Source organism: Lineus longissimus, chromosome 1, assembly GCF_910592395.1.
Source record: "Lineus longissimus chromosome 1, tnLinLong1.2, whole genome shotgun sequence".
Lineage (NCBI taxonomy): Eukaryota > Metazoa > Nemertea > Pilidiophora > Heteronemertea > Lineidae > Lineus > Lineus longissimus.
In genome coordinates, this window is record NC_088308.1 from 25,460,665 (window position 1) to 25,487,509 (window position 26,845).

Consider the following 26,845-nt stretch of genomic DNA (forward strand, 5'->3'; position numbering starts at 1 on the left):
CACCAATGTTCAGGAGGTGGTAAGTTATGGCATGTTATGGCAAAATGAATTATTAATTTTGTTAAAACTTTAGAAGAATGGTGTATTGGCGTTCATCATGAATTGACACGGCATCATCAGCTAGCATGACAATAGAACTATAATTGCGCAACTATATATATTTAGTTTACACTTAGTATGTATGTGTTTGTATATCTTGCTTGTTGTCTAGTTATATGTTCTAGAATGGTCGGTAAATCTGTATTCTTGGATATTTCGGCCCTCGCGACTATCACACGCGTTAAAAATGAACCGAATACATTCAAACTTCTATTCCTCGCACTCCTCTCATACTTCCTACATTACTTGTATCACGTTTACGCCCTTCTTCTGGTAATCAGGTTACGCCTACCTCACCCTGCCCATGCGTACATTGACCTCCTTGCTGGAACTCAATTAGAGTCAATCAACCACATTAACGCCTTCATTGAGTCTGCTTTTGTGCTTTGATCTTCGCACGGTATTTCTTGAGATGTCACGAAACCAAGTCCGAGTAACATGAAAAGTGTTAACCAGAATCCTTCAGGTTTATGGACTCTGCATTCAAATGGTCTTATCTCTAGTACCACGTTATACTATATCCTAGAGCTTGGACTCTGTATCTGACAAAATGTTAATGGTATCTAAAGACAACAATTCTCACATTATGTGTGCTCAGTTTTGTCAGCAGATGATGATATATCGATTAGATGTGATGGTCGTGTTTTGTTCAGTATGACTAATCCCTCTGAGGTAGTTCGTCGATCACCGAGGTCTGTTCTTCTTAGAGAGGTTTAATATGCAACTGGTGTCCTTTAAGACGTCTCGAGATATTGCTCATGTTGGTCATGTTGGTCGTGTTGGCCAACTTATTTGCTCGGAATACCTTAGATAAGCTGCCCATTCATTTGTCTCTGCGGGTTCGAGGGAACGGCTTAGCTGGAATCTGTCCGACAACAGTAACAGTGCTTTGTGCTAAATTCACCATCTGCTCACAAAAATGATAACTCGTTTCTGTTTCACAACATAGTATTTCATAAATGATATAGAATTCGTTGTGGTACGTCTGTATTTTGATAAACAGTTAATCGGCGTCGTCTTTTCCAGTCACACTGCGCATGACCATATGAAAATCATTTACTCTGAGCAATAAATTGTACGGGAAGGTGCACACTTCCATTAAATGACATTACCACTAATGTGTTCTTGGCGATTATAGCTTATCATAGTCAAGGTATGGGATAGCATTGCTGTGTTGAGCGATATTACACTCTATAGGTCCACAGCACGCAATGTTTAATACAACAGCTGAGTTATTAGCTATTATGATTGCGATGTTTCTTTGGGTGTCTCTGGGGTTGTAAACGGATTGTGACAAGTTGAACGTAATGAAATTCTCGTCTGCGAAAGTATACTTGTATATTCTGCCATGATTCAGCAGACGGTCATCTAAATGAAAATGCGAACAAAACAATGCCTGCGTGTATTTCATGATAAAATAAATAAATAAATAAAATGAAGAGGACATTTTAATGGAAATGAAGATGTAACCCATCCTTCACATAAAGACGAACATTGCAGAAATGGTAATATGGCCATAAAAGTGGCAATACGAAGGTAGTTCTGTGGGTGTGAAGAAAACCTCAAGAATTCCTGCACGTTACATGTACATGGCACGGAGAATAAAAAACAACTACAACCATGTATACGAACACGTTTTGTTATGTTAGTAGGAGCCAAGAGAGTTGTTTGTCAGTCGTGATTCTCGGGAATATTCTTGAACAAAATTAAAGACTCCTCCTCTAAGTTCTTTTGAAATGGTTATTTGAGAGCTGGCAACGTTGGAATACTGAGGGGGAAGACGCGCAATGCTAGATTATAGCGTCAATGGTGTATTTGATTTCACGGTGATGAAGTCAAATTACACCTCGTCTTCCTCACATATACATCTAAATAACACGGAAGCTACATTAGGGTGTGTTTTAGGAATCAATTTTCTTATCTGACAAAGACGAAACAGATCGATATGTGAGGAAATTGGCGCGGCTGTCGGAGGTGCTGGTAAAAAGCTTGGTAAATGACTGAGCTAGTTTGCCATGAAAGGCAACGAACAGCGAGCTACAAATGGGACTCGATAATGTAAATAAAGTCTTGTTATTTAAGGCGGATTTCCGGGAGATTTATGGCTTCTTGCGGAGTTGGCTGTCAGTTTCGCCAAGGCTATGGCCGTGGCAGTCTTTTTGTGAAAAGTCGTCTTGTTGATTAGCTTGAGCAGAAACCTAATACATGTAGCTACCCGATTTAAGAATCAGTCTCTCTTAAGTCGAAGAGCTTTATATCTGGCTCAGCAAGAAGCCAAATTAGGTAATCGCGGCAGTGAAAAACGAGGGCATGAGATACCCCTTTAAAGAATATTTGTGGAATGTGTTGTCATCGGCAGTGCAGTGAAGGAACGATATAGATAAAGAGCCAAGAATTTGACCTAATCCGAGCAAATTTCATGGTCTTTCTACGCTGAATGTAGACCTTTATGCAATACTCTTTGTACATGCAGCTGTGCTCCTTCACATCTTCCTCGGCCGGAAAACTCGGATATGCAAGGATTGTGTTAATGGAAAGAGCGTTACCTAAAAAGCAGAGCCGTAACCTCTTATCTAAATTAATCTGCCTTAAAGCGTTACGAAACAAACGACACAGCGAAAGGATTGCTTCCGCCCTGAAGCGAATGAAATTTTGAACCACCCCTTGAAAACATGCTTTGTAAGAACCTATTTCCTGAACGCAGGACCTACTGATTTGATTTCGCTTACGACGACACCTGAACGTAATGACGCGGAAAAATCCAAGGCGATAAGAAATTGCTTTTCTTTCTAAGCCGCTTCCAATGTAATCTGAATTATATCAAGACGATGCCTTACCATGCATTTGAACTTTCAGTGGAACTGTCATCACTGAATTCAATTTCCTACTTCGCTGTATTCTTCCGGAGGTGCGACATATGCTGTGGGGTTTGGCCAGTGTATGGAACATTTCATCTTCTTTGGTACTATAGTATAATTTGAGATGAGAAAAAATTGCGGGTCGAGGACGGACATACGGCTTAAAAGGGGCAAGTGTGTTGACTGAAGTACTACTTTAATTAATGTATCAAAATTGTTTCCAGCAACATGCCGGTAAAACATAAAGAAAATTTCATGTTGAAAAAAATATCATGTGATGTCCTTCCCCAGCGACTGTACCAGCCACCGTACGGTTGACAGTAATTCCCCGGGTGCTTTCCTCTGGCAGATGTTTCTGTCACCGAATGGAGCATTAAGTAAACCGTTTCTCTAATATTGACTGGGTGACAGTGGGAATAGAACCAGCGGTAAATATAGTAAAAAATATCATGTGATGTCCTTCCCCAGCGACTGTACCAGCCACCGTACGGTTGACAGTAATTCCCCGGGTGCTTTCCTCTGGCAGATGTTTCTGTCACCGAATGGAGCATTAAGTAAACCGTTTCTCTAATATTGACTGGGTGACAGTGGGAATAGAACCAGCGGTAAATATAGTAAACCCACGCTACTGTTGACTACTGTTGAAATTTCCGTGTTATTGTGTTATTAACTAGTTCAGAAATGGTCATTTTGGCATTTCCTGAATAGGCAATATTTTTTCGGGTTATTTTTTTCATTTATACTTGGCCCATGCGTAGATGGACACCAAATAATAATAAGCTAAACATTTCATCCAATGATCGAGAAATAAACCGTGCAGAGCGGAAAATGTCGAATTCGATGCGCTGCATCAATGTACACAGATACATACAAACAATTTATTTCGTTACCGTTGTCACAAAGCAAGGATCAGTAAAAACTGGACTTCAAAGCTCCAGAGAACTAAACGATGCGGATAAAACATTTACGAATGGACTTCAGTATGAGGATGTCCTTCGGAAAAAAACCCACTCCTTCTCCCAGTAAAACATGCTGTTTTCGTATAAGGAACGATATAAAATGCCTGAGATAATATCATCAATCGTCACTACTAGAAAATGTCAACCATTTAAGACGACTGTCACAGCTCCGATCAAAAGATGACTTGGAGGCGTGGGTGGTTTATTTGCATCTGGTGGGCATGCGAGACTTTTAATACGGTAAACCGCTAAAATGTTCGCGATCGTTATTTGCGCAGATTTTGGAAATAACCTAAATCAGATCGAACATCTCTCCATGCGCCTGGCTTTGGTCCGACAGTGGCATTGGGTACGGGAGTGGGTAGGTCATATGCCTAATATGTGAGGGCCTTATTTGGAACAGGACCTGCTGTCACTGGTCTCAACGCATTGTGCAAAATAGCGTACTCCAATCAATCTATTGGGGGTTGCATGTAGATAGCAGCAATAAGTCCCTAAATGCAGTTAATTTCGTGTTTAACCTTTAATAAAACTTCAGTAACGTTAGAAATTTAATGTAGCTCAATCATCGTGCCCATTTAACTAATGTATATTACATTTCAAATTTGCCCGCTCCATGGGTATATGCTAGTTTCACTAACTGGCACTGGTGTTATGATACTACAGGACCTAGCAGCCAACAAAATCCTTGTCGATCGTATTCTTTTTTATTTCGACGTATGATACAGTTGTTGAAAAATGTCGAATCATGTCACTATTAACCTCTGTATATTTACACGCAGAAGAATAACCATCCTAGGGGAATGCGACAAATTTTTGATAATCCTCCATATTATATTGAAATTTTTTTCTCAGCATCGCCTTTTGCCCGCAGTCTTCGGTGTAGACATAGCGATATTAGTTTTTGTTAAAAGAAATGGGATAGCGATGCGTAGCTTGAAGCGTTCATTATGGTTCTTGTTTGACATGTGTCGTTAAAGGCAAATACATTTCCATCACGTACGAGACTATACAAATGATGACTATTTGGTAATTAAATGTGAGGTGCGATGCTGCAGAATTAAAAGTGCTGGAAGGAAAGTGCATATCGACGTCGTGTGTCGTTGGTACACTCATAAAAATAACCCTTTTGGAAAACCTTTTAGGGCTGTTAGCTGACACAAAATATGCACTCCGTAGAGCTTTTTCAGGGAAATTATTATTTATCATCATTATTTTGGAAATTATGTTGCTCCTCTGCGGTGTGCTATACTTTTTCCAGTTTGGCTTGTTGCCCAATCATGTCACCCTGTTAGTGTCATTTTACTAAATTGATGGTCAATGTATCATGTTCTGTCTAGACTACTGACTACCTCATCGCAAACAAACAATGCTTCAGTATTCCCAAGATCTAAATATCAGTACTGTAGTATAGACAGTATTGATTTGACCCTTCCCGGAGGCTGGTGATGTCTGGACTCAGATCTACACATTAGAAACTAAGGATGGAATCCCTTACATGCTGCGTCTAGTCTTGTCCTTGACATCGAGTTACCAACTCCTGGTACATATCGGCCGAGCTCTACTTGCCTCCGAGGCCAATACCAATAGCCTAACGTATATTTGATGTTCTACAGACGGGCACATCAGTTCCCAGGGAAAACCATTATTTCTATAATCTTAATCACAAGTAACCGAGTAAGTTTAACATTTCTTGGCATCATCTCTCAACATTGTCTAGACATCAACGATGTACGACGTTTCTACCGTATCTGAAGCGATATCGCGTCCAACCGTGCCCGAACGATCTCATGATAGACACATCATGGTTCCTTGTCTTGTGATATATTGGCGAGACATGCGGTTATTCGATTTTTATGTCCTGATCCTGATACGCATTCAGTGCCCACTCCGGCCGCCAGCAATTGCCACGATGACCAGCGTAATGGCTTGAACATGTCTTGATAGCAATCTCTATGGGAAATGGGAGAAGGAACATCTTATAAATATCATATTGTGTCTAATAGAGCGTAGCCAAAGACCTCCCGTATTTCCTAAGTTAGAAGACGATGCCCGAAAGTGTGAACGCCAATACAACGCGGTACATGTAATGTATCTAATTCTCTGATACAAACATTATAAGCACCGAATCTTATGAGCCGTTCATACAGCATTGATTTCGCGTGGGATGGTGTCTTGACGATTAAGAACAAGAGATTGACTGTTCTGGTCGTAAAAAACGAAAGCTATTGGATTCTAGTTGTCAGTCAGTGATCGAAGGTTATGAATACACTTTATTATGACACCGCAAATGTAAAAATCGGCTTCTTTTTATACGGATGTCATGATGCTCTTAAAGTGAATGCAACTAAGTCAATAGAAGCAGTAAGAGTTGTGAAATCACCGCAGTTGCTCTCATTTAAGGATGCTGTTCTACCGCGAACAATAACACATTATTTCCCAGTTTTATCTGCCTGTCTACAGTTTCAAAGGTCAGATCAGCTCATTACCTTTCGTTGACCATTGTGTTATCACATACCACTGTAGTATCTGCCACTTGGTCACAAAACAGCCAAGAACACCATTGTGCATAACTCACGTTCCTCTCCCATCTTAATGGCGTGAGAAACTGTAAAGAATGCACTATATTTGCGTTAATTTTTTCGTTTAATGCTTTTACTGCGAATAGATACTGTCAACCCACCCACAAAGTAGGTATAAGCAGCATTGGAGTTGGTGACATTTACGACTTGGTAAAAACTTGTTATCGCGTTTTTATCAGAAGATAATTTCTTTGCCTGTTATATTCAGCAGTACTCCGTTTAACTTCGAGTAAGTTCTATTGGTTGCAAGTATCGCAAAAATAGAAGAGTAGGCCTATGCCCATTATAAATGAACACTTCCTACAAATTGACAGTCGTTTATGGTCTGATTATCAATTCCGTCCTACTTATATAACTGATTGTGTGTTACTTTTTTATAAACTGTTGAGTGCAGGTTAAAAAGTGATAAGTGATATTTTGCCCTTTAATACGGCGGCATGCAGCCACCCCATTATTCCCTCACCAGCCATCCCATTACAGTGAAATGAGAACTACATTGTGTTTCTCTGTATTTACTCAATACGCTCATATTCCGACATACCGTGAACCATGTGCAAATTCTAATATCTAGTCTATTTCCGAACAATTAAGGTGGGGGCTCATGGCCAATTCTATCAGCAATACCAGGGATAAACTCGGATATTTCGAATTTAAGCTCTTATTTGGTTTGGCTCGTTTTGCTAATGGAATGTCCGCTTTGGCGTGGTACGAAATTTCATCAATGGATTTGATTAGGGTATGTATAGACTGTGGATATTGGCCTAATCTCGCACGACAGGACTGTAAAAGATGAGGCAGATTCAAGGTAATGGTTTTCTTAAGGGCAGACAGGTTCCTTGGTTGTCGTTAATATCCCTTTTAATTCTCAACTGTGGACGTATTATTTTGATATTTTATGGATCGATGTCAGCCCAGGTTACTTGCTGCGATCATTTTCGCGAATATCCGTTTTAGACTGGTAAATTATGGTACGAGGGGTATATAAATAACGTTGCGACTTTATCAATAAGTTTGTCACATGATGTCTGGGGCACGGATTAAGCGTAACAGTACGAGTAAGTGATACTAGTATCCGAAAGACTACAAAAGTTAAACTTTAAAGCAACTCTGAATGTCAGCTCTTGCTGTAATCATCTATCCTATCCTTACCAAGTGAGCCCGTAGGTTTGGATGCTCCGTCATTTTATGAGCAAATTCCCCGCCGGACTAGACTTGATCTAATAAGTGTTCATTACAAAAATATCCGTCATGCAAGATATATGTGATTATGATATCCAGTATATATATGAAATGCTTTAGGCCAGGTTTGATATTTTCGTTGGGAAATCTGCTGTGTAATTTCGTTGCGGGTTTTTGGAAGAAAACCGTAATTTGATTTTGAGAGAAAGTGAAGTAATAATACCTAAACCGAATCACATGTTGGCCTCAAAATGGAAAAGGGAATGAAATATGTTCTATTGGCTGTGACATGCAATATCAATACGATGTTAAAAGTGCAAGGCCACCTTGCTTGGTTGAACCCAAATGTACATGTACCAAGCATGAGAATGGCTTGTCATTCCACGATATGAAACGCCTCACTCAGATATCACTCGTAAGACACTCGATAATTAACTTGTGTGACACAACATGTACTCTTAAGAATGTAAGGCAAGTTGTGTGGAAGTCGTATTTTTCAAAAAATCTTTCATAGTGGTGTAGCATTTTTGTGTGTATTTCCCTCATTGTTTTGGAACGCTGAATGATTTGCACGTTTTCTCTCTTTCCCCCTATGAAAAAGGCATGGTTTCTCCAGCTGTCTATTGTTGGAAACAATGAAAATGGGGAACAAACAAACACACCATACCGCAATTTAACCAAGATGGAAATATCCCTAGCTTTGATTTCCTACTATTCTGGTCAGGCGAACTGCTCCCTTACTCAAACCATTACCACTACGCCGCATGCCGAGTTCGCGATGATCCACAGCATACTCGGCATTCCACGCCGTCATTCCCTGTCAAAGTACACTCATTGGCAATACCGCTCTCTCATGTAGTCACCAGTCGGGAAATATTGACGCTCATACGTCGAGTCGTTTAACAACTATTTCACAGATCTTATGCATTCTCATCAAAGACGATTTATATCGATTTCTTTTCGTTTTTATGCCTCGCAGAAATATTGGAGCACATCGCCAGAAATACGACTGGTGTTTAAGCATCCGATGTAAGCAATTTGTCATATGCGGCTATATGGACTGAAAAAAACGACTCGCGTCATCTATATGATTGGCTTCTGAACCCATAGTCTGCGAGTGCCTCTCGGTTCTTGGCTTTTTTATACTACTCTTGATGTTATTCATCCGATGTTATCACAGATCAGGACCGCGTTCTGTGACTGGGAAGATGTTTTGAGTAATTCAAACGAAGCTGCTGTTATTTTCGGTAACCTCTTTTGATTGGAACGTCGCACAAGTTCATTTCCAAGTCTTACTGTCACCGTTTCCATTCCATATGTTCGTGGTTAAGAACCGTAGACTGATGAATAGAACTTCATCTTCTATGCGAATCTTCTGTAGCAGAAAAACGCACGCATATCCAATATAAAATATGGTGCAATCGAAAATACACTTCAACCTCAGACCATATGTCGTTTTCAAGTAGATTCTGATCAATACATGTCTCTGATGAACCGTGATATTTACCGTTTAAAATCATTGAACTCTCGCTCCAGCGGAGCATAGGATCGCGATTCAAGCGCTGATTGCCAATTGTCAAAGAATGGATCCCGAGTTTTATTGGAACGTATGCCAACAGAGGCAGAACTCTTGTGCAGCTGACTTGATTATCTGGACCAGTGGGTCGGTGGGTATGGGTTTAACTCGCGTCTGATGAAATGAAACACCTCGGTATGTGGGCAGAATGATTTAAGACGGATTTCTCCCTCAGGCACTACTGATGTGTTTCGCGTTACACACAAAGATGTAAATGCACAGTATTACTGGTATGTGACAAATGCAAGTCGTCTTTGTAGAGTTTTGGATTAAATCTAAGGAATTTTGCAAAAAGGTAAATAAATGCGTGTGAATTGAAATACTCAACTTCATCGATTGTATTTCTGAATGAAAACAAGATATCTAGAATCATTGTTTACTTCTGACGCTTTCTTGTCATTCGTGTCATCAGATGGCCCACACCGCCGCATTGTCTGATGCGTATGTTGAACTCACTCTTAATGGGAATAAACCAAAAGACAGAATGATTATTCGAGGACCATAAAAGATGACATTATCTCGCATCAATTGGTCGGGGGTGTCAGTTAGTTACGGATAATAGCACGCACTTGGCATTCACTGACAGTTAGGTCATATCTCATTGTCATCGAATATATTTGAGTAACCTTTTCGTTTTTGTAGCCTTTTCAACATCAAATGCTGTTTTCTAGAAAAAAGGAAATGTTACTGCAGATTGCTCTCAGTAGGTAAAAGTTCACACACAGCCGGATTTGTCGTGCTTTTGGAATGCTTGCATGAACAAAACACACTAATGTATTGTTATCGATAAAAAGGTGGATGAACCACTTGTTGGAATTACAGTTTTTTTCCTCTCTTGTGATTCTTGTCGGTACCCGTTGATTAAATAGGGCTCCAACAGACACTGTGAGCTATGCCGAAATCTTCGCTCTCATATTATGGCATTTGATACATATAATCATGCCAACATACATGTGAACTTAATTGTATACCGTTTGAGGGGTAAAATGATCAGGACATTATTTGAAACATCTCTGAACACCATTAGGTAACTCTTCTACCTCAACGTTGAACACGAGAAACGAATTGCAATTAGAGCCATCCTCTAATAGCAGACATTTGGGTCGCTTCTAAAATACCAAGCTGATTTGATTACATCAAGTGTATTTTAGAAGCGATACCTCTTTGTCCGCCATTGATTTATTCCCTCAGCTGCTGGGGTATTGTACGGATATATTTCCTTTGTACCAGCAGCCTCTCTCCCTATGTGACCATCTCCCTCTCTTAGCGGCTCATCTCTTCTGGCATCCCTTTCAACCCGTCAGTCTTCTCAAATTGCCTCTCGTTGCTGTTGATAGCCCTGGAGGCAACATTGGCTTCAAACAACGATATATCCTTTGTTTTCTTTGACAAGCGGCTTTTATTATCTCGTCGATGCTGGCGTCAAACTGTGAGGGACATGTCATCAATACTTGACTTTGACAACGTCTATACTGATAGAAGGGTGACATTTCTACCCTTATTATTATGTTAGTCTGCTTCCAGACCTGGCAGACCTAATTCTGTATAAAAATATGTTTGCAAAGAAAGACCCCTGTCTGTGACTGAAAGCAGGAGTCATCATAATTTATTGCTGGCAGGTCCTCCATCAAAGTGCCAAACACATGCCAAAAAAATCTCAATGTATTCAACATCATGGCGATCTGAAGCTTGTATGAAATAAAAATGTCGGTCTATTTCACACAAGGTTCATATCGCCATAGCCTGGCTATTCAACACGAAGAAATTCTCCACCCTAATAGTAATATTCTGAAAAATTTTCAAAGCCAAAATTTTTTTGGGGCTGATGATGATGTTTCTTTGTTTTCATATTTCTCGTCAGGCTAAGACTCTCTTCATTGCGAGTCGAAAGATGGTAGTTTAACAGGTTTTGTCACAAAAGAAACCTAGCGATATTATTGTATAATAGTTCCAACAACCAGGAATGAGCAGTCTTTTCCTTTCCACCCTTGATGGATTACATTTCATCACATGAAGATGTATCTGCCTGCGACAAAAGTATAAATTAAATTGACAGCTCTCAGTTGCCAATCATCAGTCTTGCTGACTTTTTCCAATCGGCTCCAGTGTTTACTGTTCTACTCAACCCACTTCGCCTGCAGCTGCCCTCTTCATCTCAGAACTGCCACACGCCATGTCCAAATGGTCACCGAATTCCGTCTAGCTTACGGGCATAATATGACGGACCCAATATCTAAGGAAATAAAAAAATCAATCTCTTAACGTGTGGAAGTGATTCTTTTGGTAGAGTGAATTCAACTTGACCCATATCTTATGGCACTCAGAGGATACTGATGGACCATTCGACAGTTTTGCTTGTAAAAAAAGGAAGAGGATCCTTCAGAAACGTCACCCTTAGCTTTTTCACGTTAAGCGCAAGTGAAGCATCAGCGACCATGATACCCGTTCACGGGCAATGACTCCTGGAGGTGACCAGACGGAACATCATAGTTTGAGAAGCTCGGCCATTTCATGAGGGCATAACCTAATCCTGGGAAAACACCATCTCACTTTACGCGCCGCAAATGGACTATCACCCTTCACTGCAGCTCAAGTTGACAGAGGTTTCATATGCTTCCTCTTTCCCGTATCGTTGATATAGGTTCCAAGCGAAAAACCCTTGGGAAATTACCATTGTCACCTTCAAGGGCGTGACAGCCCAAGTCTGTTAGACAGTAAGAATCACATTATTCTCCGGAGGAGCAGGTGAAGTCACACCAGTTCCTCTCAGCCAAAATTTGGTATTTGTTTTCTTTCAAATTGGGTGGGCAAAGTTACGATGTCGACTGAGGTGTCAAAGGCAGGCTGATTGTAAACGAAAGTACAATATTACAGTATTACCCAAGTAAATGTTTGTCCAGGGAAGAGCGGTTGGTTCTCTTCGTGGGACCATTAGGAAAGGTTTTCGTGGGAAACGACACTAAACAGCTAGCGCCGGCATGATACAGTAGGTCTAGTGTTAACGTAGACACTTCATCTCATGGTCACCTGAACAAAGCGTATGTGAGATGAGAACCAGCCATCTGACTCTGATTGCTTGTCGGCAAAACATGTTAACCAGACAGTTGTTTCCGAAGGGATAACGAATGCACCTAGATTAGATATAACGTACCGAACGCTATCCTAAGTCTTCTCTCATGGGCGCAAATTGCTATTACCTTTGTATATCCTATCATTTCGAAACACCTCGCCGACCATTCTACAGGCGATGTGCTCCTTCATCACTATTCATTTATTCGGGTTTCCCCGTCGTCTTTCTCCTCCTTTTTCTTTTCTGTCCTAGTTGTCATGCTGCAGAAATACTTGCACGCTTGAGTGAGGTAGAAAAAAGTCAAGTTGCTTATATCTGGCTTACAGCAGCCGGTGGTCGGCGTCAGCAGATGGTCTTTAGATATATATTTTTTGATTATAAAACACAGATAACCTTTGGAAAATGTATAAAAGTACTCAGTAGTATAGAAAATGGCAGTGAATCTGCCTAGTGACGTAAAGTTGCGAGAGCTCAGGAAACAACGCCAGTCCCGAGGAGGGCTTTGTAGACTACGGTGAAACTGTAAAGCAGTTACTTTTCTAGTGATTAGATTCAACTTGTATATCATTGGAGGAAAATTCCAGTGTTGATAATTGCACCACCTACCGAGGATCAAGCCCAGGTACCAGTTCAACTACCAGTACCAGGGTTCAGTGCAACCCAAATATGCTCACTTACCTCTTTTCCCGATGCTACATCTCACGAGGCAACATACTGCACGAAGCATGACATGGCCTTCAATACTCTACGCATCACACGATAATGTTGTGATTGCATCCCCATTTAACCCATTGGCCTTGCCCCTCACGTGATCGAACCGTCTCGCGAGATCAATAAGGCGGCCATAACGAGGTCTGACGAGTGATCATGTGACGTTAAGGATATAACAAGATATCAATCGCACCTCCTCACACACAATCCCATTGACACTCATACTTATAAATTATTTCCCTACAATCATTACATTTTCTTATCTTTAAAAATATTGGAAGTATGACAGTCTAGTATGCGGTAAGAAGAAGCTGTAAATCTGTTATTTCCTCGTCTCCTCACTGTCACGGAGTCCTGCGGGTGTCTGTGGCTGCGGATGATGTAAAAATATGCAACATCGGCAAAGACTCATTTGCTCTGGATGTTAGCTGAATAGACATGGCACAAATAATAAAATGATAAAAACATATGTCGGAGCATTCACCGCGGGTGGTATCATTTGATTAAATTTCAGTGTTTGATTTCTTCAAAGGAGTACCGGGGTGAATATGTACAAATCGGGATGACTTGCTTATTTTATTAGCAGACTCAACGTATGATCTAGTTTATATGTAGTCCGCTGAGGATGTTAGGAATTATCACATGTGGTAAAAGGTACCGTGTAACCTTTTCAATACCTTTTTTAAGGTACCATATGGAATATGGGTGGGTTGGGCATTTATTTTCTAGATTATTGATAACCCTCGAAATCTGAATTTCAAGTACAGTAAAGGATTCGACGAGACAAACTCAACAACTGAACTACTTAAATCCCATATGTCACGAGCTTGACATGTTCTGGATACATTGTAGATCCCTAAAAAAGTCTTTTATTTTTGGGAAATTTACGCATTACTAGATGACACGATCAAATGCATATACAGGTAGTATCAGTAACCTGTTTTTAAGTATCTTTTTAAATAGTTTTTGTTTTTATGAAGTAGCGTGGGTGTTCTAGTTCTGATACATGCAGCTATGCAACAGAAGTTCGCCTGTGTAAGTGTGCGCGCGTGTTTGTGGTGATGGTGGTCGTGGTGGTTTGGGGGGGGGGGGGGTGTGATTAAAACTTCGCGCCTGTTTTGCTTTGCAGCTGAAGATACCTCATCGCCTCGTGTTCTGCTGGCTGAAAGGTGGTTTATCAAAACGAGGGATGATATATTTCTTTCAGGTGGAGAATGTGAAGCGATTTTAGCGTCAGAAATCATGTTCTTTTCATTTTTTCATTCCAAATTTTTCACCAGTCATGAATTTGCACAACTTTCTGACTATGTTTCTATTTTATATTTCTAGGTGATGAGAAATTCGTCGCAGACGGTGCCCGACATGACGTCGCCTCTAGATTTCGATGCCTCGCCCGAGGGTGAGGGCCCGGAAGTAAGCGTATGGGACCTCGTCAGATCGGACGCAGTAAATGCAGGTGGTTTTGGTCAGCAGGATCGACGTGGTGTAAAGCGAGCGGGAAATAGCAGCCCCTCAGACTCATGTGCTAGTTCAGTGAACGAGGAACCAGCAGAGAGAAAATCAAAGGCTCAGAAACGGAGCTCACGGCGGCGGAAAACGGTGAGTGCCCGGGAGAGGAATCTACGGCGGCTTGAGAGCAATGAACGGGAACGCATGCGCATGCATTCACTCAACGATGCCTTCCAGGAATTACGAGAGGTTGTGCCCCATGTAAAAATGGGCAGGAAAATATCAAAGATAGAGACACTTACTTTAGCTAAGAATTACATTAAAGCGCTAACAAACGTTATATGTGAAATGCGTGGCGAGGAAAAAGCTTTTGATCTAGTACCCCCTGGTGGGGAAGGAGACGACGAAGATGATGATGATGTAGATGATGATTCTTTTGGAGTTCCATCCGCGTTTGATACACCTAGTCCGACGGAGTGCGCCGAGAGCACAAGTGAAAGTCCCAACATTAGCCCATCTGTTGAATTCAAACCGTTCGTGGAGTAATTTCGTACGGATTTCGATTAAACACTGATTCATCTCGGGAGATCTCGAGAAAGGGGCGAGAAACAAACTTGACACATTCCAGTGAACCAATTTAGTTCAATAAGCAGACATGGCTCCCGATCGGGGTTGATATAAAACGGAGCTTGGAAAATCTCGTGATGGACTGACGTTGTATAGAAAAACGGATTCACAACGAAACAATAAAACGGAAAAAACGATATGATATCAAATCACAGTGTGTTCAATCATAGTTAAGATCTTCGTCCGGCAGCAGCACTGGGCGGCCTGGTCCTGACAAGGTTAAAGGATGGTGCCAACGGAAACAGCTAATAAGGTGAGCTGTAAAGTAGCGTCGAGCTAGTCAATCGTGGGCAACAGGTGCTTATTTCTAAAAAATGCCCACGATCAAAAACACCTGTCTGTCATTGTATGGCCAGATACATAGTCAAGTTTTCCGAGTGATGCTACACAGTCAAGAATGGACAGTTGTTGTCAGTGCTGATAAATAAAGACTCAAGGTTCAAGTGTTGCGTACGGTACGCCGCTCGCCAGGCCGGGTTCCATTTTCATATCAACTAGGACATTCCATTTACCGGGCTTGGTTCTCATTTTATCATCCACAGTGGACTTTGCTATGGAAGGTGAAGATGCTGGCAAGGTCATCATTCGTAACCAAAGACTGGCATTGATACGTCATCATTACGTCATCTCATTAATTAGTTATCATTAGAAATACTAGAGAAGATTGAGAGGTGAAGGTGATATTTTATGTACTACGCCATTACGCATGCGTGGTGCAGGGTTTTATGCATTTATAATGTAATATTTCATATATGTAGGTTTTATAGGAAAGTAGAATAGATTAGATTTCTAGAGTATAGTCATATTAGACGACATTAGTGCCTGAATACGTTGTGTTTGTCCGTGTACGTGGAAACGGTAGACAAGTGCCCTCTATCGCAAAACTTCCAAATGGGTATTCTCTAGTCACAACTCCTCTTGGATCATCAGGGTATTTCATTGTTAAAGATGATTCAGTTGTTAACATTGCCTTCGAAATTGATATATAGGAACGTACTGAAATACCCTGATAATTCTGGCTGGCTAAATCAAAAGTATATTTTTCTTCTATTTATTGAATGTTACTTATAAAGTTAAGTTCGTCTGTATTTTTCATTATATTTTCTGCTGGTACATTTCCACAGTAGAAAATGTCCTTCTTCAGAAATATCCAAGTGTTTAGGAGTGTAACTTCAAAACACAAGGACTAATCGCATAAGTTATATTAGGGGATTTCGCATTGTTGTCACCAGTGGCAGCTTTTGCGATTTGGCCCACGGTCTAATATATCGATTGGCTTCGCTCTTCCTCCTCCTTGAAGCTCGCTGTCTGACTATGGTAACAGATGAGCCTAATTGCTAGTCTGTTAATTACCGGTCGAGGCATCGACTTCCCGAGTCATTTATGTCTATTATTTCAAACACCATTAATAAATGGACCGCAGACCAACTTCGGGCAGTGCATCTGCTCCTACCCTTATGGGGCATGCCGGTCGAATATTCCAATAATGTTCTATCATTGTGTTAAAAGCCGTTCGATCCCAATTATTTGCCGTGTCGCGCACGTCGAAATCTACGGCTACGACCAAGGATGCCTCCTCTCAATAAGAAAGCATGATAGTAATCCTCGAAGTCCAGAACAACCTCTTCCGCCTCGGGCATCGTCTATGTGCCTTCTTCTGTTACATGTCATTCCTATTCTTCTTCGCCTCCTTCTTCGTCTTCTAAAGCCGAAGATATTTTCACATTGTTGGCTTTTTGTGATATAAACATGTACATATAAATTGGAAGGAATAAACTCACACTATGTAAATGTTAGAAAGCGCGCGTTGATACAGAGGCTGTTTGTCAAAGATTATCCTTTCAAAGAAGACTTCTTTTTCTATTTCAATTTGAGTTTATTCGATCCAGGGCGTGGTATATCAACAGTCACTGAGACCCACCATGGATTCACTGCTTGCAAAATGACCAATTGCTTCAATTCCGCTACGTTTTGTCTTCCGTGACATCTTCTGCAAGCACCGGAAGTCGCAGATGTGCTAGCCAATTTCATGGCGCCACAGAGATGTATGCTCTGATAAATCATTTCCACTTGCCGCTGGGGGCAGATTGTGATTTTTTCAGTTGAGAATCTCAAGCAATCTGCAGATGGTTCTCCTTCTATTCAATCCAAGCAGTGGGTTTATTTCTTCACATTCTGTAACATTGCCAAGTGGTTTCAAGATGACCGAGAGTGCTGACTTTAGTCCTTAGTGGCTGGCCGTTATGTCGCAGGTGTGGAATAGCTGGGCTGTCACTATTGTGCTGATTAGCGCTCACAAGCAGCCTGATGCTTAAGATGATAGTCTCTTGTCAGTTGCACGCCCCAGAAATCGCATATCCGACTGACTTCCCTCAGCGGAACTGCCTTGGTGAGGCATTATCTCATGCTTATCTGGCCCGCTTTCTAGCTGGCCAGATGTGACGGATATCATCCACATAAAACGTTTCGAGGTTCTTTTAGTTCCAAGGGCAATTTCCGTGGGGAAGTGCTATTTCTGTGGCTTTCACGAAAACGTATATAGGCTATTCGGTTTTCACCGAGGGAATTGGAATATGCTCAACCGTGAAAGGGACGACATGCTGATCGGGCCGCGGTTACCCAAGTATTATATCCCGATTACCCTGTGTTTCGCTACCAGACTACGTGTACTGAAAATGCGTGCTCTCGTCAGTAAAGTTAGGAATCACCGCGCTCATGGTTCAGCTAATATACATGTACCGTGTTTATCTCCTGCTGCAATGATAGTTGTTCAGCTCTTACCAGCTAACATTATTTGCGTTACAAACACTATCACTGTCACTTTCGCGTATTGCTATCAATATAACACTAATAAGTGAATAGATGGCCAAGATTGGTAAACTGGTAACAAAATAATTGAGTTGTGCTTTCACTGGGGAGAATTCAATTGTTCAAATATTTTAAGATAATACTGTTTATTCAAGAGGGGATCGTGTAGTCGTGTGAAGAATAATTTCGTTTGGTACCGTGACTACCCTTTTTGTGTGATAGCTGTGTACACCGTACGCAAGCATTACACTGAGATTACCGTAAAACGTATTCGAAAAATATATGTATATCGTGTTTTCACACCTATCCGTAGACGGTAGCAACGCAAATGTCACGAAAATGTCACACTAAAAAAATGAATTTATGGGAAGTCTACTCATGCACCTTTGTATTCTCATCGTTAAAATGTATTTCGTTCCGATATATGCCATCAATGAAGATCGTTTGAAACCTGCAGTTGCCGTTACCTGGAATCCCCATTATTGCTACAAGATTGAATCAAAAGTGTCGAGCTTAATTTCTTCTTACACTTGTGTATGTGCTGGTGGCTAGGTTCGTTGTCTCTATCCCTAGTCAAGCTTACAATAAAGTCCCCCACACGCATTTGAACAGTCCCTCCATCAAACAGCTGATGTGAGTGGACAGCTGCTACGTTCACGCACCCTTATGTTTTGATTGTGCATTGTACATACAATGCTTGCATTTTGGCATATCCTTGCCTAGTTTTGTGATTGTTCTCAGTCTGATAATAGCGAAATGTCTGTGTCCTGGATGACCCCGTGCTGACTTATTGGTAATGTTCGTCACTCCTTTTGGAGAAAGCGGCTCTAAGACTTGACGAACAACGCTGGTAAATTGGCATGCACTGGCACCACTCATGCATTGAGCTTGTTGAGGGACAAAGAAAAAAATGATATGTGTTGATTCTTTTATACGTAACGATAACATAAGATTATACATGTATTCCAAATTTACGTCTGCAGACTGTCTGACAACCTCAAAACGAGGAAGGTCCCAGGGACTTCTGATGTTCCACAGTCTGTTGACCCAACGAGGTTCTCCCTTGTACTCCGCGTTTCAAAAAGCGTCCTGGATCCTGGCCTTCACCTTGCTTCGTTTTGAAGTTGGATCACTTTCCGTGAACATGTCAGACAGTCTGCTGACTTAACTCTGGAATATACACATTCTTTTACAAGATGAAGGAGAATGTGATCGTTCCTGATAAAAAAATCTTCACATGTTATTTAGATAACCGGCGTAGAAGATGAATGAGCAAAAGAGAGCACAGATAAGTATGAAATGTTCGTTCAATGAAACAGTGCCAGAAAATTTTACGTTGAATGTATCATTTGTAAGATGAAAGATTTGACCTGTCCACTAGGATTTAAAGATGCTCAGTGTATTCAGTGAGGATGCTGAACTGAGTTATAAACGTATCTGTTCTGTTAAGTGTTCTATATAGTCTAAATGATATAGCGAGTGTTACAGACTCATATTCTGTACGTTGTGAGCGTTGGTGACCATGGACCAAGCGGACAATTAGAAAAACAAATTATGAATGAAAACGAGAGATCGTCTTTTTCTGCAAGAATGGTGTATGCATGTAATCATTTTTGCTGAGACAGGGTTCGTTACTGCGGGAGTTCGTTCACGAGTAAACCGACCCAGAAGGTTGTCCATCAGGATGACGGCTTCTGGACTAGATTAGGAGCCGTGACAGTTCTCGCGAAATGTTTACAATATAAATCTGTAACACTCTATATATCTCTCAAGTCTATCAACTTATCTACGTACCTGTTGTTGAAAATTCTAAATAGATAGTGTAAATAAAATAATTATTTAAGCAGAAAATAATCGTATATATATGAATAAATATCTTAGTTGCTGTTTTTTCTTTCGGTGGTGGGAATTTTTTATAACATTGGGATATATTCTAACTACTAACATGTGGTAATGCTCCATGAACCGACCGACCTCTTAAAATTCAAGCTTGCACTGACCAAAGTAACGCTGACTGAATAACTGTCCAGCATGTTTCACTGATGATGAGCAAGTAACCCACATGGTGTCCTCAGGATGATATAAAAAAGCCAAGTCAACGATTCTGGTTATAAAAGATGCATCAACACCATTTCCTAATGTATATCATCCGAGAACACAACAGCTGCCATTATGATATTGCATGTCATCCAGCATATCACAAAGATATATAGAACAGTCATATAAAAATACGATTGATTACGTAGATCTCAACGAAAAGGCAAGTCGTCAAGCCTGGTGATAAACGTACATCTGGACCATTTCCATCAGTAAATCTTCCGAGAACACAGCAGCTGTAATGCGATATTGCCTGTCATCCTGAATACCGCAATGATACATCGCAGATACGTAGAAAAATGACATGACTGTACACATTAAAGACGATAATGTGTGTCTCCGAATACTTCATCGTTGAAAATGTAGACTGGTTTTGAATCCTAATTGATTTCGTATTCATAACTATGGCTGCTTGCAGATATCGTCAAATGACAATCGCCCACGCTTTGAAGGAACTGAATGGTGTAAAAACAATATATTCAATTCAATTCAATTCACCTTGACATGCGATTGGAACCGCTGCCCTCTATTTTCCGCCACTGATAAATTGTCCATCGTATGCTCGTATGCTTCGTCGAAAAACTTTAAAAGTCGTAAGCGATACCAACCACGCGTGTCACATGACACGGCATGGTCAGCGAAGACTGAAATGTCACAACCCTCCCACAGCGGCAGTAATCTACTTGAGAAGCATTAAAAACTTCAGTACTCTATTTGAAATACATGTAGTGTGCTCTTTAAGCGTGAAAATGTCGTACATGGAAAAACCTCGAGGGTGAATATTATGTCAACATTGGTAGTGACTAAACTTTAATTGAACCACTGGAAAAGAATTGACGAATGTGTAGGCGTATGACTCTGGGATCGATAGGTGGAGTTTTCTCAAGTCAGCTGGGAAGAAGTGAAACATTTGCAAGTTAAAATGATAAGATGACTTCGGCGGTGTGATATCCTCATCATGAACAGTGTCAGATAACGTCCTCTGCACAACTATAAGAGTGATAAAGTGTTTCACAGAATTCTTATTGGCAATAATGCTACACCGTGTTCTTTCGTTTATGAAATAAATCAAGCGTTTTTGGTAAGAAAGTGGAATAACTAGAGTTTCACAATACTCGACGCGATAGAGCTTAAGCACATATCAAGCATGTATTTTGGATGACCTGGTCAAAGATAAGGCATGTATCTCTAATGATCGATTTTTAATAAAATGTGCAATCTATTTCTTGCAGCCAACGAAACACGTAGCTGGATTTCGAAATGGTATGAAATGTATCATGAAGAGAGGTCAGTGAACTGGCCTCAGTATTGGTCATAACAAGAAATACTCAAATAAAATAATTTGGTCGGAAAATATTGTAGAACTCTTTGCCCTTGTCAGAGTAGACTTTATTAAACCATTCGACATTTCTGTAACTCCGAGAATGACACCCAAATAGTTTAATATGCCAATATGTCAAAATGGTCTCATGCTTTATGTATAAGGGTCAGCAACTTGCCTTCAAGTTGGCCAAAAGAAGGCAATGACACCTTCTTAACAATTTGACCTTACCACAAAACCTTGTTAGGAATTCTTTACCTTCTTTATCATACAGGCCTTATCAGAATTTCCAAATCAATACTGTTATTACTCGAAGTACATCAGACCAAGTAGATCCGTTCGTACAAGTCTCTTTATTTCCAAAACCAATTAGCTCCACCAACTGCGGGTCGGCCGATCGACTAGGGTGTCACGTGCGCGCCTGATCCGGGGTGTGACTGTTGTCTATTGTATCTTCACATCAACACCTGTCTCACTGATAATGATGAGCACGCTACACCTGGTCGTCTCCGCACCGGACCAGAGTGTCTCATTAGATGGCTATTATCATATCTTGCCGGTAAGCAATGCATGTTTTAGATCTCGACTTAAGGGTGAACAGGGATTCAGAAATATCTCCAAAGGACATCGAGTCATCAGCCTATACTCAGCTTATCCCTCTTTGCTAATAATGTTTACTGAGCAATGAGCTGCATTCTTTTTAGGAAGCATTAGACATGTCAGAGGCGTTCCGGCTGAACAGAAGTGACATGCAATATTTCCAAATGTCGACACGAAACGTTACTTCAGCAAGTTGTTAACATGGACCATACTTTGCCACTTTCTATCATTGATTTATGTATGTCATTGATGTCAAATCGAAGAACCTTTTTATTCGTCACTGTGTCAAATTAGAGTTTGTCGATTATTGTATTTAAACCACAAATTACAGTCATGTCCACACGTTTTTATCAGTACATGCAATGGCTGTTAACAATATTGTTAACATCATTTTTGACATTTATTTTTTAAAATCCGTTCTGCACCCAATTTAGCTATCCGTGCCAGAACTGCCGCTGACTTAACTTGATTTATTCAAAAAATTACATTTATCTTCATAATCAAGCATGATTAACCAATTTCGTCTGATATCATAAGCATTGACATTTACAATGTAATTAATACAGATAATATAGCAAATGTGTATATAGTCACGAATGTTAACTAATTGGTGATACTAGTCTGAAATAACCATTAACAATTGATGAGGATTATTGACGTTTAAGTGTATACGATTTCATCATTAGATGCAACAACACGAGTGAATGCAGTGCTGTAAGTGCTTTTAAAAGGTCAACTTTGGTGCCGGCACAAATGCTACGAATCAGATCCAGGGTTTACAGAAGGACGCTTCCTTTCCAGATACTAATGACATTGACGTTCCACCTTACCATTGGTTACTCTTGTTTTGCCTCTACACCTCGGGTGTCGTATATTTTGCACATAGTAGCGCCGTATTTGCTCGAAGAGTATGTGAAAAAGATGTCAAATGAAAAGTATGAAACAATGATGTTTTGTTATAACCAGCTAAAGTCGACTGAGCAACGGTACCCTGGCAACTATGCCCAGCAATGCAAGACATTGTGAGGTTGTCACACCTTTGCCAATTCTCCGTGTGAAGAATAATGAGGGTTACTGGACTCATTAGAGAGATTGGTCGGGGACACAGGTGATCAAATACTGGTATGTATTGATCCCTCTTTTGTAATGGTGTGCGTTGATATGATGAACAAGATTGGCGAGAAATGAATTGATCGTGTGGTAAACACCATATCTTAATCTCTTCAAAACAAAGCCTGTTCGAATACATATAGTGTCCTTTACCAATACTGAATACTTAAAACAAAGGCGGAATTACCGGCAGCTGTTGTCCTCAACAATGGTCCTACAAAAAAGGTCAATTTCAATAGATCCGGTAAATGTCGTCTTGAAAGTTCCGAGGAATTGATGTTTCCAGCTTTCCAGCTCGCACTAAAGTTATCATGATTTAGCAGGAACAAAACAGAATGAATTCTTGTGAAGAGACGAAGCCTGTATGTTAGCAACATGAATCTACCAAGTATTTTCTATTTATTCTGTTCGCAGTGATGGCGTTATCGGACATATTATCCTACAAATGACATTAAGTTTTCTTTGTGCTAGCCGACTGTATTCCCGAGAATATCGGAGACGATTAAATACCATCACAAAGAAAGAAAGAAGAAACAGAACTAAATATAAATGTCTCGTATTTATAGCATTTCGTCTTCTTTAACACAATTGTCCAAGGGGAAAAGATAAAAGACCGATTCTGCTCCTTTGTTTGACAAAGACGTTGATTAATCTCAAGTTTCTTATCTTCTTTTGACGCTATTCAGGAAAAAAAATCCTTTTATTGGCTAAACCGTTGGCAAATTAGACATGCCAGAATGTGGACTTGAAATTTGTCGCTAATTGTTATTGTCTGTAAAAACTCAGAAGACAGTGCAAGCTAGCTATTCGAGTAGCCTTCACCTTCAATTAAGCACGGGTTTCTCTCGGTTGTCTATAGCTACGCCGTTCTGATAAATAAATGGCTAATGTACATGTACGCCGCCCATCCCAGAGCAGCCACCAGATAAGTCTTTATTTGCTGGAGATTGTCGCCGTTTTACAATACAAAACATAAAATACCAAATGGCATTATTTGTTGTAATTCTCCGGTTAGCCAGAAAAGGAACTATTTTCTCAGCACTTCATTTCCCGCGAATACAGCTGTCCAAAGAATCCTTCGTTGCTTGGCAACCTTGAAACTGGCGGCAATTTGCCTTGTTCTAGAAACAGGTGCTTGTTAATTTCACTGTGTTATCGGTGTTGTGTATGTACATGTAAAAATTTCATGAAAACGTATTTGCACAGTGTTCTACGAGGCTAAAATCCAGTTCAGTCAGTACATGAATTTCAGACGTGAATTCCGCCCGCTGACTGTTCGTTATCAATAAATAATACGACACATAGTTTGCTTAATCAACAATTCATGATAATTGTTCCCCCTTTCATGTGTCTATACGTATCTTGGTCTATGCCCATAAGGACAACGGTATTACCTTATGATATATTCGCGTGCATATCATAACACTTTTATCGCTAGACGCCCCTGGGTCCTCCTGACCCACGAGACCCCACGGTTGTGATGATCAACTTAGTACTCTTATAGTGATCCCGGTCCAATATGTGGCACAATACCCAAAGGTGATGGTCACGAGCGTTATGGAAAGAATATACATAACGGACGACTTATAATATTGTGCATATATGGTCATACCTTCAATAAAAAACAAGTACGGTAGAGGAAACTTGTGATATTACAGGCACGTCATTAATTGGCAGCAGAGACATGATGCATCTAATGGTCATCTTACTTCTAACTGTTACTTAGTACGATGTTAAACCACCAGGGCATTTTTTCAATCACCCACGTTGCTGTTATTGAAGAACTGCCGTCCAGGACTCGAAATTCATCAACACCTGTTCAAAATGTTGCACAGATGAGATGACTAGATTCCAGTGAATAATGTTGATTGGCCTTCGCGACTTCTTCTACCAACCTTTGAGGAGCGCAGTCGTGTCAAATGAACGTGGCTTGCGGGCTTTCTTTATTCCCGTACCATAGTCTCCAATTGGCGAGTTGAGCGGCGACGGCACGTCTCCCAATACCGCCCGTCCCTTAGTTATAATGATGATCCGGGTGCAGACCTTTGATAGCAAGTATGAGATGAATTTCGAGCTGACTTTATGAGCATCATTAAAAACAGTCTAAGGTTCTTAAAATCAGATTTTTAACCTTCACAAAAGGAGTTTGCCTTGAACCGACTTCTTAATTCTCGCAATTATGCTTTGGTTGTCTACGTATCGAGCAAGTCTGGGATGTGGGAGTGCAGTTGAGGGAGGATGTAACTCGTGGGTAGGTTGAGGACAAGTTGAAGCTTGCATAATGATGATCATCTAGTCGTAATCAAAGCCACGGGGAATGCATGTCGATGAAGCTAAGATCAGATGAAATGTTTAAGATGAGCTGAAGAAGAGAGTTTTTTCTCCTCAAAAGGATACAAGAGAGCAATTCACCTCCCCTTGAAATCTAACAGAGGCTGACAGAGTGGCTCTTAGTCATTTCAATAGGAGCTGTATCAAGCGTATATCATTTTATATTGTCAACCGGTTGATACATGTACGGCCATTTTGTTTCGATACCAATATCTATCACGTGACATCTTACTAGTATTTGCTGATGTATATTAAGATACAGAATATTTGTTACGAACGAACTTGCATTGCCTTTTGTCATTTATAAGTAATATCAAACTAATGTATCTAATTAGCTATCTTAAGTGCATGTGCCATGGTCTTACCTTAAATGTATTTTTTTACAATTACCTCGCTCTGTTCACAGAACTAGTTTTATGATAACAGTGTTCAATTTCATATAAATGTCTATCACGTTACTGTCTAGCTCTCTAAATGCAACTGCCACAACCTTCTATATATAATGAAGTAGAGCAGTTTACAAAAAGAATGAACCTTTCATTAATCATGTTGTGATGCACAATACATGTATGTACTTCGTTGTTTATATAAGGGTGTTTTCCTTTTCCCGATAATACCAAGTCGTTTCGTGATGAATTGCTAGTATAACAAACGAGATCTATAATTCCATTCAAAATATGTTGAGAAATCCAGCATTTCAGTGCAACATTTCCGAAATAGTCAAATTCTATACGTTTGTCAGCTTGATTGATTAAATCTTCCAATACGACTCAACAAAATATCTTAAGATCAACACAACAAGAAACCAAATCATCTGTGATATTGCACTGCCTTACTTTTCCATTATAGTTTACTGACTATACTAGTACAGTGTTTCAAAGACATTACTTCTTTTTCTACGCGATCCATGGTTATTTAAAGTTCTTTTATTTGAAGCTTCAGAAACATTTTTTTCGATAAGTACACAGCACGTGCTTTGTAATTTGACGTCAACAAGATAAACGGATCTTCATTGCACTTCTCAAAGACAGCAGATGGTGCGTCTGAGTACACAGACAGTCTTATCAAATCGGGGAGAGCTTTTGGAATAACAAAGAGGCTCACTCCGAAATAATACCTCCATGCTCCGAGCGAAAAAAAGGGGCATAAGACTATGAGAATCCTAAGGTTTCTAATTATACAATTTGAGTCATGTTTGTGGCAATTTAATATCGAGTTTTTTTATCAGTACGGAATCGACTTCAACTCAATCAGTTTAGTTTAGTATATCCATTTACAAAGTTTGAAATGTATCATCAAAAGTGGTACGTAAGGTTATACGGTATCATTATGGACCTGATATATATGGAATGCAGCATTTGATACTCCATTTCAACATGAACCTCAAGGGGACATTTTTTTAAAGTATAGAATCATTATCAATATCAACCAGTTATGGCGCTGCAGGCCATAAAATACGTTTTTTTCC

The 26,845-nt window shown here is 40.2% G+C and overlaps 2 protein-coding genes across 3 annotated transcripts in view; both read left to right on the forward strand.

Moving 5' to 3' along the window:
- Positions 1–21,364, forward strand: part of LOC135494011 (protein dimmed-like) — a 76,149-nt gene extending 54,785 nt beyond the window's left edge. Inside the window, exons 2-3 of one of the 2 annotated variants that reach the window (XR_010448341.1) lie at positions 14,364–15,363; positions 21,248–21,364. Coding sequence is in view for 1 of the 2 variants with exons in the window: in XM_064781744.1 (XP_064637814.1) it covers positions 14,367–15,029 (663 nt within the window). In the remaining variant the exon portion in view is untranslated. Of the gene's footprint in view, positions 1–14,363; positions 19,760–21,247 lie in introns of those variants that run through there. The other variant, XM_064781744.1, reaches the window with a different exon arrangement.
- Positions 21,365–21,885: 521 nt separating this feature from the next.
- LOC135494017 (DNA polymerase delta subunit 2-like) overlaps positions 21,886–26,845 on the forward strand; it is a 76,830-nt gene continuing 71,870 nt past the window's right edge. Inside the window, exon 1 of the mRNA XM_064781772.1 lies at positions 21,886–21,895. The gene's annotated coding sequence lies outside the window, so the exon portion shown is untranslated. The remainder of the gene's footprint in view (positions 21,896–26,845) is intronic.